Raw genomic sequence first — 15,282 nt, forward strand, 5'->3', positions numbered from 1 at the left:
TGAAGTCACACTGTAGTTCAGCTCCAAAGGTCTGGGTTTGGCACACAAACAGATATCAGTATGGGGGGTCTGGCGAGACTGTTGCCATGCAAATGTGTTTGTATTCAGCTGTGCCACCGTGCACGTCACATTTTGATAAGTAGAAACTACTTAATTGCATTGTTATTTCATATAAACTGTAAAATATAGTCATGGCGTTGAAATATCAAAATGTATTCAATACAGTATACAAGTTATTACACATTTCAGCATACACACTTACATGAGGAAATGTATGTATTTCACTTTCTGGTTGTAAGAAAGTACCGTGTAACAACGGAAAGATACAGTGCATTTCAGTTGTGCAGGTGTTTCTACACATACATTGCATCTTCATCCATCTCTCAGCTGGTCCAGACACATTCTCAAACATGCACGCCATAAAGTAATCCCATTTTCTGCCTGCTCTCTTGATTAGCTTGCCTCTTTGTCACAGAGTCCTCCACCTCTTCTCCTCTACCTTTCCTCTCCTCTTCTTACAGTCCAAGAATCTCTCCTTTCTTCTTGGCCTGAAGGTGAGACTGGCTGTTGATGCCAGTTCCAGGGACACCAAATGGGAGCCTGTAATTATCATTGTTCCACTACTGTCCTGTCAGTGCGCTCGCCAGCAAAACAAGAGGGATCCTTTGGCAGTCCTGATCAAAAGCTGCAGCCTTTGATCACGAAGCAAAAGGAAAAACCCAAACACTGTGCAAAATCAACGTGGAATGTCCCAAAGATAGTACAAGGAGAATGGAAGTGGACAGCCATCCAGAAAACATCCTCAACTTCTCTCCTGCCATGACATGTTGATGTCACAAGCACAGGTGTTTCTTTTGATAATGGGCTGTGTCTGATCAGAGGGGCGTAAGTGGAGGACTGAGAAAAAAAGTCATGCAATATTGTTGTTGCTAAAGTATCAAAAGATAGGTAGCGCCTGATAGCATGCCATTTCTTGATGTTTCCACAAAGGCCTGTTCAATGGATTTGTAATCTGATTTTGATGTAAATGTTTGTATACTTTAAATGTAATAAAGTAAATTTCTACACGTCTACACATCTTACATACATGCCTAAAATCTCATTACAGTGTTCATAGAGCATTATGAAAATATTACAGCGATGAAGGTATTATATGCATGACCCAATAAAAATAGTGTTTATAGAAAAGGTTACTTTGAATGCTTCAAAATTAATTTGCAGCTGAGTGACAGAAAAAAACTAATAATAGAAGCCCATTTTAAGGGCCTTAGCCAAAATCTACAGGGGCACAAGTCATGCTGCTTCAGCGACAACAAACCAGAGCCTCTGGAACCTTTGAAACCCTGTGTGGTCATTTTCTCTCACAGTGATTGAAAAGAACTGTGGTGGGTGGGAAAGAAAAAAAGAGCCCCTCGCCACTCATAATACCAATCTTATGTATGTAGACGAAAATGGGAAGGATGGGAGGGGTGGGGGTGGGGGGGGGGGGGGGGGGGGGGGGTGGCAGAGGGACTAAGGCACAATTTTAAAGCGCTTATTGAATTGCCATTACAGCTCCTGAGACTAATTGTGGCTGTTGTGTGTCTCTCGGTGGCCTAGGGGGCTCTGGAGTGGCCCTGTATGCTCTTACTCAGTGGGGTTTTCAAACCGAGTGGCCCTGAAAGAGAACAGGACCACCGTAGATCAATGGCAAACCTTTCACTCTTTCACAGGCCTTCGCTAATCCTTCTCATTTGTCTGCCATTTGTTCAGGCGCATTCACAGCTCCCTGAATTTAGGATTAGGCCTTGTTTTGTTACAAAAACAGTCCAAGTTATAATGCTGAATAGATGGACTAAGGAGCGGACGATGGATGAGTGTGTATGCAAGAGTTTGTGAGTATGTGTGCATGTGTGTGTGTTTATTACGTTATACACTATTATGTTTATTACAAAATTCATGAGAATACAGTACAGATGCTATTCAGTGTCTCGGCTTACTTCTCATTTTACTGATAAGTGGTGTGAAAATTACAGTGTTTGTCTTCTTTTGCAGAGGAATTGGTGTGCCTTTTGTGTCCACAGAGCCACATAGAGCAAAGAATCAGCAGCATGCTTCTGGAGACTGTATTAAATTATACAACACCACATCTTTTTCTCAAGAACCAGGACTTACCACAATCATGTTATACCCTGATGTGAAATGGAAGACTGAGCTGACTATATCACTGAAAATACTGAATGAAGATTCTTCTATAAATGTTTACAATTGCATTGTGCTTTTCTTTGCATTATAGAGAACAAATCTTATGGTACGTCTTTTAAACCTGGCTGCCATTCACATACTAAGATTAGAATGGTAGCTTTAACTTTTACTTTTCAAGATGTGTGACAATTAATGGAGTTGAATTTTGAATTTAGGGCATAATATTGAGAAGAAAACATTTTGTAAGTACCCTAGTCTCTCTTTCGTGTGTGTGTGTGTGTGTGTGTGTGTGTGCGTGTGGGTGTGTGTGTGTGTGTACATAAATAATGACAATAAAGCGTAATAAAACTGAGAAAAAAATGAAGAAGTTGATTAATTACAGAACAATACCAGTATCAGAAGTTAAGTTATATTCATAAAAGTTTCAACATTCCCTTGGAAGAGTTCTACTGCTTTGTCCCCGTTGTGCTCTGTCTGAATCTGCCAGGCAGAGCCGGGACTCTGTGCGCTTGCAGAGTCTTGGCAGCATGCTGCAGAGCCATCAGACTGAGGCCTTCTCATCACTGAGTGGATTAGTGTTCATGTCTGAACCCACTGGCTGGACATTAGACAGGGCTGCTGAGTGGCACACGCGCCACATTACCCCTAAAGCCCTGCCATGCCATGCCGCAGGTATGTGGTGCCGACCAGCCAAACCCCATGTCGGGCATTCCCTGGATGCCTGTGGCTGTGTCAGACACAGGGGGACGAGGTGAAGAGATGGAGGGAAAGATGCTTGTGTCAAGGAGTTGGAATGGAAGGGACCAGGAGAAAAAAGAGGAGAAGTGAAATGATTTAAGTGTAATCTAAGATGGGTGTATACGCAAGAAAGAGTATTAAAGAATTACAATATTACAGAAGGGGTACAGAGAAGGAGTCACTTGGTGGGTTTAAAGAGGGGAGGAGATAGATAATAGATATTATAGTGATGGTGCAGGTTTGAGGAAGTGTGGTGAGGGATCAAAATATGAGTATAAGAATATAAGAGGAAGAAAAAGAAAATTGCTGAAAAGGGGGTGGCAGCCTACAGGGGTACAGACCAGTCTCCCTCCATATAGTTTGGCCAACTGAGGCAGGCCAGCCACATGTTGGCCAATGTCCCAGTCAACATCATGAGGTTGTCTTTGGCTGTTAGTGATTGGAAAAGACCAAAGTCAGGGCCGCTTCATGCAAAGTCTGAGGCGTGCCAAAGCCTATCCACCCTGCCTCTCAAGCTCCGCTGTGTGTGGAGTAATTCTTCATGCCAATGAAGCTAGACAGACTCTGTGTTTTGTCACTGTGTGCATGGTGATATTTTTGCAACACTGGAGCTTCAAGTAGCTCACACCAAGCCTTTTCACTTCAAAGACTAACAGGTGGATGTTCTTCCTAAAACGATGATTTTTTTCCATGTATAATGTTTAAAATTAGCCTTATTTTTCCTTCTAAGGGGGTTTTAAAATAAAGCCGTTGAGAAGGTTTTTATTGGATTAAAACCTGTGGGTTGTATCAGACATATAAAATAACCATGACTAGAAAGTGTCAGTTTCCTCAGTCAAGGTCTGTCATCATGTTCTGAGAGAGACTGGGAGAACTCGACACTGGCTGGAAAACTGAAGGACGGTAATACAACCGCTCCAATCAAGTCTATGGTGTACCAATTTTCCACTCAAATTCTGGCTAAAACTGGGGATTGCTGAAATGAACCAGCCTGCATATAATGTTTATTTTATTCTGTACCCTAGAGGCATATCTAGACAGACTGTGGAACCAAACAGTTGCAGTGACATGCAGACTAAGAAGGTGCAGCATTCTAGCCAAACAGCCTTGAGTCTAGACAAACTATGAGGTTCCACTCCAGCACCAAAGACAGGGCCCCCAAGGACCAATAACCAATTCTTCCTGGCTCGACCCCTTTGTACATTATACCAAGGTCATCCATAGGCCACAACACTCAAATATCTAAAAACTGAAATAAATAAATAAAAACTCCTGAGTTCTTTTAAAACTTAATAAATCTGAGGCAATATGAAGTTTGATTTACATTTACCAAAACACACAATAGTGACACAGTGCCTCTACAATCCTACTACTACTAATAATTCACACCACAGTATTACATTCACCTATTCACCTTGCTCTCACACCCTGTAACAAACACATAGAATTCTCTAAAAAAGTCTAGAGCCTGTCCACATCAATGGAAGACATGGACTCCTCACAACACCATACAGAGTAAAATATGGTGGCAGAATAGGTTTAAGCACCCTGAAAGAGCACAGGACCTAACACCTTTAAAGAGCACCCTAAAAGGGAACATATCATAACACTGTAATAAAATACAAAGAAAGGAAGGAACAGCAGAACCCATGTTCTGAGCCCATGCAAAGGTATCCACACTAAATAATATGTTTTGTCTCTGATTTACCAGGCTAGCCTACCATCCCTTACTGCACAGCCCCCTAGCTTGAATGCTAACCCTGCTCTCATACCCCTGTAGCCCAAAGGCTGCCTCACCTTACTACTCATCTGCTGCCCAGCTTGAGATCATTAGCCAGCAACTAACCATTTCTACATGTTATCTTGGTCTTCTCCACTATAACTCTAATCACACCTCCTATGCTTGTTAGTCCAGAGGCTAATCAATCAAGATCACTTACTGCAGGGCAGTCTAATTAATCCAGTAGAATCCCACCTGTATTGGAGCCCGACAGCAACCTGGCTTGATTTTGACCCCAAGCCAGATGCCCCATCCCGCCCACCCAGTTTGAACCAGCTGGATGGGGCCAGTGCTCCAGCCAGAGTACCGCCTGCTTCCTTTAGTCAAGGGTTAAACTCTGCAAACTCCTATCCAGGTCAGAGTAGTTATTATGCCCCCTCAGACACCACTCCAATATTGACTGCTGCTTTTACCCTGTCTGCTGCTCTGGCTGGGGTTATTCCAGCACAACATGATCACTGCCATTATGATGGCAGCAGTGGGTGGGAAACAAACTGGACTCAATTCCAACCAATAGCTAACCAGGAGGACAGAATGGAGAGGGAAGTTAGCAGCAGCATTAGATGGGGAGGCTAGGGATGGGAACTGAACCTCTTTGAAATGAACATGGCTGACCCCTATGCTATAGCAGGGACCATAGAGAGACAATTTGGACATTCGACCTCTAAGTCTGTCGCTAGTCAACAGTTGAATGAAAGGAAAGTTAGGGGGAAAAGCTAGGATTATATCCATCTGAGGTATGCCACCTAATACGCAAAGCCTTCCCTGAGTTCCACGAAGAATAGTGTTATATCCTAGCCAAGGAGGCTATCGGTTTGTTGACTCCTGACAAGTTACAAGATCAGGTCTGCCTCAGCAGCCTCAGCCAGATTTTAGGCTCAGTGAGAGGGTTCTGGCTGAGGTACCATCCCAGAACGGCCAGGTGTACCTTGATAAATGTTCAGCTCAGCTTTCTAGGCCACTGATTGCTGCTGTCCAGGACTGGCAAATCCCAACAAATTTCTCAGAGCTGTGTTCTTTCTTGGGCTTGGCCTCCCATTACCATTGCTGCATCACAGGATTCCCCACAGTGGCTGTACCCCTCAGCTGGCTGACAAATAATGATGTGGGATTCGAATGGGGACCTGAGAAGCAGCAGGCTTTTGACACTCTTCAAACAGCTCTGTGCCAGTCTTAACAGCATCAGTTCCTGAGGGAGAATACATGCTGGAGACATGAGCAACAATAGCTTGGGGGTTGTCCTGGGCCAGGTCACTACCAGTATGGTGCAAGTGAGCGCCTACTACAGCAGGGCGTTCTCAAAGGCAGAGAGCAACTACTATGTAACTTGGAAGGAACTGCTGGCTATGGTGGACACTGAACCACTTTAAACATTACCTGTGTGGGCTGAAGCTCCTCATAAGCACAACCTCGCCTCCCTCTAGTACAACATTTCCATTGCTCACAGGAAGAGGGACAGTCACAAGAATGCAGATGGGCTGTCTAGGCAGTCCTGCATTCCAGTCGTGCTGAGCCAAGGGAGGCAGAGACTGTATGAGAGTGATCAGAACAGTGCAAGGGCAACAGTGCTGACAGGGCTAGAGAGCAAAAGGAAGAACCTGTGCTGAGGAAACTGCTTGAGTGTTTAGGGGCAGGCTTGTGCCCAGCATGGTTGGAGATACCTGCTGCCAGAACTTCCCTGCATGGGTGGCGATCCCAGTAGGACAACTTGACCCTTCCAGATGGAATGCTGTGGAGACACTAGAAAGAGCCACCCACATGGCATGAGAGGTGTCAATTAATGGTGTCTAAGTGTTGGCAGGAGGAGGTGTTGCACTTAAACCATGGCCAACTGGGAGGATTGATTTGTCTTTCTCCTGGAGTTCATGTAGAAGAGGTGTACAGACATTCTGTCAGAAGTACAACTCTTGTGTCAGCTGTAAAGGTCCCATGGACCATGGACCTGCAACAGTTTCAGTTCAGACCCCAATGGGCCGTGTTGCTGTTGAGACGCTAAGGCCAATTCCCAACACACCTAGAGGTAATCACTATAGTAGTTGCTATGGATTACTTCATGAAGTGGCCAGAAGCTTGTGCTGTACCCAACAATGAAGCTGCCACAGTCGTGAGAAGGGATTCTCATTGAAGGGATGTTCAGCTGTTTCGGGTCCTAACTGAGCTGCACTTAAATCAAGGAAGAAATTTTCAGGCCCTGTTGTTTGCAGAAATGTCTAGACAGCTCTCCATGCGCAAGACATGCACAACACCTCTTCACCCTTAGAGTGAAGGGCTTGTGGAGAGGTTTAAGCACTCCTTGGTTGCTGGACTGGCACTGGTCATTGCTAAAGGCCAGAGGGACTGGGATCTGCAGCTGCCATCAGTCCTACTGGCCTACCCGTCAGCGACACAGGAAATAAACAGAACACCGAACACCGGCCCTACTTATGTTTTGTAAGGGAGTTCCAGACACCACCCACTCTAGTGTATGGACAATAGCCAGATACACTTGCCAGCTTTGAGTATTCTGCCCAGTTAAGGGAGAGACTTGAGGTGGCGCACAAATTTGCTAGGAAGCTGGCAGAAATCGCTGGAGCTAGGGAAAAAAGAGCCTATAACCAGCATACCAAAGGACACACTTCAAGGGTGGAGACCTGGTGTGAGTCTATCATACCAAGTCATCTAATTGCAGAGTAATTGGATCAGACTGTGTCTATTGGTTGGTGTGGGTGACATGGTTTACAGAGTGAAGCTGGCACCTTCGAGCAGGTTCTTGTGCTACTCTGGCATCAGCTGGCTCCCTACAAGGGGACTGGTCAGTCCTCATAGGTCAAGACTTCCAGGCTCCACCCTCAACACATACTCTTACACCCATGGTCTCTGTACTCCCCACAAAGGCATTTCAAGGGGTAAAATTTCAAACAATTGCAGATAGCGCTATTGCAGTGTCAACCTGGCACGAACAATGGACTAGGATTAATACTGGATCCTATTTATATTGTTTTATTTTTATTTATTTTTATATGTAGTTATACTGTTAAAGAATCATATTTACATGGCCACCTTTAATGTAGTAAAATTATTAGGCAAGGAGCTAGCTCACTTTCCCAGGCCAATGTTCATTTTCACTGCCAGCCACTAGTTTCTAATTTGAGTGAGCTAAATATTTTGAGTTTGTTTGTGGCCACAATATCATTATATGAATGTGTACTACACAAATGAAAAAATGACACTGCTTCTGTAGATCGTCATCACTAAACTGACAGGGAAAGATTCATGGGAATTGGAAGCAAAAACCACTAAACACAGGTGCCACCAAACTGACTTACAGAGACTATACAGACTTCAACTTTAATGTGTTTAAGATAAATTTCATTGGGGGGAGGTGTCTGCCATAGGGGGCAATTGGCCCAGAAAGTTGTGTGTGGGGTTGCATTAGGTTTTTTGAGGAAGGTGAGGACTTTTATAAACACTGCCATAGTGTCAATGTTCAGACTCTCTGTGTTAAATTAACACTCACAATTTTGCAGTGTATATTAGTTGTTGTTGACAGGGTTGGCCACCATGGCTGTTGTTTTCCGTGGAACCTCCAGGTGGACTGTTCACTGCGGAAATAGAGGATATAAATCTGGCCTCTTTGTCAGCTACCACCACAACACTACAACATTATTAAATTGAAATAAACTGTGGCTGCTATGGGCATTACAATTAAACTGATTTGCCCAATTACAGGGCGAAATTAGATTGATGAAGGAGAATTTTCTTAATGAATGCTCCAAGGCAGACAGCCACACAGATTTATTAAAAAGCTCAATTTCAGACTCCAAAGTAGACTTGCACTGATGGAGATGCTGCGCCCTCTCATGGTCAAAAGGCAGAACAACTTTAAAAGTCTTACTTTAAACATGTCTGACTCTGGCCCTCTCTGCTGGGTATAATGAGGTACTGACCAGATAATAACAGCAAGAGGTATTGCATCTATATCCAATACTACATCTGTTGGTATCTGACTGAAGATGTGATGTAGTCAGACTTGTGCAGACACACTGAATGAATGTGTCCTTATCTGAAATACTTCTTACAAGTCAAATCACATTTATTTATGAAATGCTCTCAATTGTGAATACAGAAAACACACAAGACAGAAAAAGTACATCCCTAACGGGGTCAGAGTGTGTGTGTGTGTGTGTGTGTGCTTGTTTCCAAATACAGTAAACCCAACATGTAATGGACATGGAAAGAAAACACCAATGATTTTGCATGCCTGATTTTGTTTATGCATGTGCCTGCATACATGTATATGTGTTTATGTGCAGGTAGGTATTTGTTTGCATTTTCCAGTTGATACATAGGATTAATTATCATCACTCTAAATTGACTAAACTTTCATGAACGTGAGAACATCAATGCTCAGGTCTGAAGATGGTAACTGTGGTTTCCAGCTTCTGTGTTTCCTCTATTTGGTCAGGGGGGAAAGGAAATGTTTGAGTGTGCGGTGAACACAATAGTCAAAAGATGATAACACAAAGATTAATGATCACATAGATCCTCACCATAACTAGTGCTTATTAAAAGTGGAGCATCTTACTGTTGCATCATAGCTTAAGTGTAATTTCATTTTCATGTATTAATTCAGCTAAAGTTGGCTTCATATGGTAACACACAGTAAGTAACTCTTTCATATTTTAGCTTTTATTTTTATCATATTTATGGCAAATTAAATTCTGAGTTGAACTCATACTGACTTCATGATATGTGCTTCAGCCTGCTGAGCCAGCAGAACCAAAAGCAGTTGTTTTAGTCAGAGTTTCATTGGAAATAATATATGAGAACACATCTCTCCACTGAACTCATCTTTATCTTCACTAAAAAACTTTTTAAAAGAGATTAAGTGCAGAGTTGCACAGGTACAGACAGGATGTGGCTATAAGAGGTCAGATATAAGGAAATCTAGATGTGAACCACAAGGCTGTACAGACTCTGCTGTATATAAGGGTCTATTTGACTCCCCCATTAGACCAGGTTGAGTGTCCTGCCTGCATGATGCGTGGTTTGCACAAATTTCTGCTTTTTCATGTTCTGACATGTCTGGGACAAAAAGGTAAGACTCTCTCAGGAGGGAAAACTGATTATTTATTTTTTTGGCTTACATTAACTCTTTCTGATGTATCTGTCTTTCTTTCAATTATCTATCTTTTCATTATTTTCAGCACTTGGGAGTGAAATCATAAATGGAAAAAAGGCCAATGAGAAATCATTGCTGTACATGGCATCAGTGCAGCATAATGGAAAACATGTTTGTGGAGGATTCCTTGTCAGCGAAGAGTTTGTAGTCACTGCTGCCCACTGCGACCCGAAGTGAGTTACTTTTCCTCTACAATCTCTGATTACTTTGATTGTGAATCAAATTAGAAAATTAAAGAGTAAACATGACTATGTTACATTGTATTTTCAAAGGTGATGAATCATTTTTTTGTTCACACTACATGAGGAAAACTATTGACACCTTCTCACTGATCATTTCTTCAGGGGAAATGCCAAAATGAGTGTTGTTCTTGGTACCCACAACCTCAAGAGAGTCAATGAGAAAACAATGAGATACGATGTAGTGAAATGCAAACACCCCTCATACATGAAGGTCTCATCTGGGAATGACATCATGCTCCTCAAAGTAAGCAGATATTTATTCAACCTAATCTAATAGTCGTGAATGACATTGTGCAATATTGCAGTCCTCCGCAAATCCCTTCTGTTTTATTTTGTTTCATTTAGTTCAACAATTGTAAAAATTGAAATATATAGAAAAACATTGTCAAGCATGACGCATTAAAATCAGAGACTTATTTGTAATGAAAAAAAAAAACAAAAAAAAAAAACATGGTGGTAAATCAGTATCACTTCTAGTTTTTGATTTTTACTTTTTGATTTTTTGTGTTTCTAGCTGTCTAGGAAAGCTAAACTAAGCAAAACAATGAAAACAATTAAACTGCCAAGTCAGGATAAAATCATCAAAGCCAACACAACATGCATTGTAGCTGGATGGGGACGCACTGAAACTGAAGGTACGACTGTTGATGAGCTGCTAGTCGTGGATGTGTCTACCATCGACCTGGACGTCTGTAAGACGGCATGGAAACAGATTCCAAAAATGCCGCTCACCCTTCCAGCCAATATTATCTGTGCAGGTGGATATAAGACAAACAAAGGATTTTGTCAGGTGTGTTGTATTGCTTTTCCCTATAAATATAAAATGTCAGCTTGTATGAATAAAAAAATGTAGATGTGTTTTTTCTCTAATAGGGTGATTCTGGTGGCCCTCTGGTGTGCAATGGGAAGGCAGTCGGCATTGTATCTTTCAACCATCAAGTTAACAAGTGTGACTACCCAGATCTACCCAACGTCTACACAGAGATATCAAAATTCCTTCCCTGGATCAAAAAGATTCTCAAGAAAAAGGCATGCAAGGTGTACTAGTCTTACACAAGAAGCTTTGTTTCAACATACTTCTACTATATATAGAGGTATCGTAGTATCTGAGTAGTTCTGTCAATGTCTGCTGCTTAACCTAATGCATAATAAACTTGGTTTATTCCAAATACTGTTTTGTTTCTGACTCCATGCTCATTATTAGAATGATATAAGACAGAATGATGTATAAATTAATAAAAAATGCAAGGCCATTTTTCCAACAATATATTCACAAAAAATGAAAGCCTTCTCCCACAAAATGATTGCTGGTATGTAAACCACATTATGTGTTACTCTATACTAAACTTATGAGTCATCATTAGAATTTTGCTTACAAAATAGTTGTGTTTTAAATCATGAGTTTTTGAAATACTGAATTTCAGGTTGCAATTGTTTCTAGGATGGATACATATCATTTTCTAATGAAGCCCCTCATACAGAGTAGAGGAGACAGGAGGTTCTGGCAGGACTCGACCCAGCAGACCAGCAGGGTCTTGTGTGTTGGCTCTAAAGGGAAGAGTCTTAACCACTCCTTTCTAACTCTCCACCCCCACTGCTGGAGATACAGAGACACTGGCCTCACAACCTGAACCCAAAAGGCCGTACAGAGCCCCACACACATTCAATAGTGTATCAACATTTTAGATTAAAAGGCCCTTCTTCCCTGCTCTTTAGGCTGATGAATCTTGTATTATTCTGTCTGTATCCTATCACAAAAACAAAAATAAAATACTAAAGCTACCTTTGTTCCATTCTTAATAAAAGCCAATTTACTATTGTGGTTTGTCTGACAGGACAGCCTGGATATACCATCAATAAAGAGTTGCATCTTTTGGTGTGCATGAAACAGAATGTAAAAATGGCAGTCAATTATATTTTATTAAAGAATAATATGTTTTACCAATGAGTGATTACAAAAATTATGATTCCTTTATCACCCAGAGATGAGTACGTCAGTTGTGGTCACGGTGCAGGTGACCACAGGCTGCAGTAAGTGATGTGAAACAACACCACAACCTTTTCTCAGTGCTTCACAGAAAAGATTGACAAATGACATAGATCAATAAAACAGAAGGACAATGAGGTGGAGCAGTGAGTGAAAAATATATATATATATATATAAAAAAATAAAAAAATAAATAAAAAATGTTCCAGCCACATGGATACAATGAATTGAACAAATAACAGACAAGGTAAATAACATAAAATGGCAGACAAGGCAAGAAGAATAAAAACAATTAGAAGCTAAAGATTATAAGAAGGCCTTGGATAAAAGTAAGTTTTGGAGAGTGATTTAAAAGATGATACCGACTCTGCCGTTCCAAAGCCACGGAGCCCTGATGGAAAAAGCCCGGTCACCTCTAGTCCTTGACCTGGAAACAGGAACAGTCAGAAGGTTCCTGCCTGAGGAACTCAGGCTGCACACAGGTTCATACAGGATCAAACATTCAGAAAGATAACTAGGGTCCAGGCCATGCACAGCTTTAAAATCCTAAAGCCACAGGCTGTGAGCATTAACCTAAAGTACATTGTTTCACTCTTCTTCCTTGTCAGACAGCCAGTGGATGGCAAATGAAGAGAGAGAGTGAAGAAGAGAGTGTGACAGATGTGACAGAACTCTGAGTTGAACCCATGACATACTGACTTCATGATATGTGCTTCAGCCTGTTGAGCCACCAGAACCACAAGCAGTTGTTTTAGTCACATATAGTCATAGTTTCATTGGAAATATTATGTGAGAACACATCTCTCCACTGACCTCACTATCTTCACTAAAAGACATTAAGTGCAGAGTTGCACAGATACAGACAGGATGGGGCTGTAAGAAGTCAGATATAAGATAATCTAGATGGGAACCACAAGGCTGTGCAGACTCTGCTGTATATAAGGATCTATTTGACACCACCATGAGACCAGGTTGAGTGTCCTGCCTGCATGATGCGTGGTTTGCACAAATTTCTGCTTTTTCATGTTCTGACATGTCTGGGACAAAAAGGTAAGACTCTCCCAGGAGGAAAAACTGATTATTTATTTTTTTGGCTTACATTAACTCTTTCTGATGTATCTGTCTTTCTTTCAATTATCTATCTTTTCATTCTTTTCAGCACTTGGGAGTGAAATCATAAATGGGAAAAAGGCCCAGGAGAAGTCATTGCTGTACATGGCATCAGTGCAGCATAATGGAAAACATGTTTGTGGAGGATTCCTTGTCACCGAAGAGTTTGTAGTCACTGCTGCCCACTGCGACACGGAGTGAGTTACTTTTCCTCTACAAGCAATCTCTGATTACTTTGATTGTAAATCAAATTAGAAAATTAAAGAGTAAACATGACTATGTTACATTGTATTTTCAAAGGTGATGAATCATTATTTTGTTCACACTACATGAGGAAAACTATTGACAACTTCTCACTGATCATTTATTCAGGGGAAATGCCAAAATGAGTGTTGTTCTTGGTACCCACAACCTCAAGAGAGTCAATGAGAAAACAATGAGATACGATGTAGTGAAATGCAAACACCCATGCTATGTGGACATCGAATATGGGAATGACATCATGCTCCTCAAAGTAAGCAGATATTTATTCAACCTAATAATCTAAAAAAACCTAAAAATCTAATAGTCGTGAATGACATTGTGCAATATTGCAGTCCTCCGCAAATCCCTTGTTTTATTTTGTTTCATTTAGTTGAACAATTGTAAAAATTGAAATATATAGAAAAACATTGTCAAGCATGACGCATTAAAATCAGAGACTTATTTGTAATGCAATTAAATGTTAAAAAATATATATACATATATATATATATAAACATGGTGGTAAATCAGTATCACTTCTAGTTTTTGATTTTTACTTTATGATTTTGTGTGTTTCTAGCTGTCCAGGAAAGCTAAACTAAGCAAAACAATGAAAACAATTAAACTTCCAAGTCAGGATAAAATCATCAAAGCCAACACAAAGTGCATTGTGGCCGGATGGGGATTAATTAAAACTGGCGGTACGGCTGTTGATGCCCTGCGAGTCGTGGATGTGTCTACCATCGACCTGAAAGTCTGTCAGAAGGAATGGAACCAGATTCCAGCCAATGTTATCTGTGCAGGTGGATATAAGACAAAGAAAGGATTTTGTCAGGTGTGTTGTATTCCTTTTCCCTACAAATATAAAAGGTCAACTTGTATGAATGAAAAAATTTAGATGTGTTTTTTCTCTCATAGGGTGATTCTGGTGGCCCTCTGGTGTGCAATGGGAAGGCAGTCGGCATTGTATCTTTCAACAGTAAGAGCTGTGACTACCCAGATCTACCCAATGTCTATACAGAGATAGCAAAATTGCTACCCTGGATCAAAGAGATTCTCAACAAAAAGGCATGCAAGGTGTACTAGTCTTACACAAGAAGCTTTGTTTCAACATACTTCTGTTATATATAGAGGTATCGTAGTATCTGAGTAGTTCTGTCAGTGTCTGCTGCTTAACCCAATGCATAATAAACTTGGTTTATTCCAAATACTGTTTTGTTTCTGACTCCATGCTCATTATTAGAATGATATAAGACAGAATGATGTATAAATTAATAAAAAATGCAAGGCCATTTTTCCAACAATATATTCACAAAAAATGAAAGCCTTCTCCCACAAAATGATTGCTGGTATGTAAACCACATTATGTGTTACTCTATACTAAACTTATGAGTCATCATTAGAATTTTGCTTACAAAATAGTTGTGTTTTAAATCATGAGTTTTTGAAATACTGAATTTCAGGTTGCAATTGTTTCTAGGATGGATACATATCATTTTCTAATGAAGCCCCTCATACAGAGTAGAGGAGACAGGAGGTTCTGGCAGGACTCGACCCAGCAGACCAGCAGGGTCTTGTGTGTTGGCTCTAAAGGAAAGAGTCTTAACCACTCCTTTCTAACTCTCCACCCCCACTGCTGGAGATACAGAGACACTGGCCTCACAACCTGAACCCAAAAGGCCGTACAGAGCCCCACACACATTCAATAGTGTATCAACATTTTAGATTAAAAGGCCCTTCTTCCCTGCTCTTTAGGCTGACGAATCTTGTATTATTCTGTCTGTATCCTATCACAAAAACAAAAATAAAATACTAAAGCTACCTTTGTTCCATTCTT

General features: G+C 41.1%; 2 protein-coding genes across 2 annotated transcripts; both read left to right on the forward strand.

The window, feature by feature from the left end:
- The first annotated feature begins 9,279 nt into the window (after positions 1-9,279).
- LOC144539669 (granzyme-like protein 1) lies at positions 9,280-11,312 on the forward strand. Its single transcript, XM_078285545.1, has 5 exons — positions 9,280-9,343; positions 9,889-10,036; positions 10,208-10,349; positions 10,620-10,895; positions 10,979-11,312. Exons 1-5 carry the CDS (start codon positions 9,331-9,333, stop codon positions 11,150-11,152), a joined length of 753 nt encoding a protein of 250 aa, XP_078141671.1. The 5' UTR covers positions 9,280-9,330; the 3' UTR covers positions 11,153-11,312.
- Positions 11,313-12,447: 1,135 nt separating this feature from the next.
- On the forward strand, positions 12,448-14,621 carry LOC144539731 (granzyme-like protein 1). Its single transcript, XM_078285655.1, has 5 exons — positions 12,448-12,574; positions 13,252-13,399; positions 13,575-13,716; positions 14,026-14,280; positions 14,364-14,621. The coding sequence occupies exons 1-5, from the start codon at positions 12,448-12,450 to the stop codon at positions 14,529-14,531; spliced, it is 840 nt and encodes a 279-aa protein (XP_078141781.1). The 3' UTR covers positions 14,532-14,621.
- The last annotated feature ends 661 nt before the right edge of the window (positions 14,622-15,282 follow it).

The sequence above is a fragment of the Centroberyx gerrardi genome, chromosome 9 (genome assembly GCF_048128805.1).
Source record: "Centroberyx gerrardi isolate f3 chromosome 9, fCenGer3.hap1.cur.20231027, whole genome shotgun sequence".
NCBI classification, from domain to species: Eukaryota; Metazoa; Chordata; class Actinopteri; order Beryciformes; family Berycidae; genus Centroberyx; species Centroberyx gerrardi.

What these genes read in the sequence shown, in the direction of transcription:
- LOC144539669 (XM_078285545.1), top strand. An exon ending in GCTGCCCACTGCGACCCGAA is followed by an intron (nt 10,037 to 10,207) that starts GTGAGTTACTTT and finishes TCATTTCTTCAG; the next exon opens with GGGAAATGCCAAAATGAGTG. An exon ending in ATGACATCATGCTCCTCAAA is followed by an intron (nt 10,350 to 10,619) that starts GTAAGCAGATAT and finishes TTGTGTTTCTAG; the next exon opens with CTGTCTAGGAAAGCTAAACT.
- LOC144539731 (XM_078285655.1), top strand. Translation starts at nt 12,448, where the DNA reads ATGATACCGACTCTGCCGTTCCAAAGCCACGGAGCCCTGATGGAAAAA. An exon ending in GCTGCCCACTGCGACACGGA is followed by an intron (nt 13,400 to 13,574) that starts GTGAGTTACTTT and finishes TCATTTATTCAG; the next exon opens with GGGAAATGCCAAAATGAGTG. An exon ending in CAAAGAAAGGATTTTGTCAG is followed by an intron (nt 14,281 to 14,363) that starts GTGTGTTGTATT and finishes TTTCTCTCATAG; the next exon opens with GGTGATTCTGGTGGCCCTCT.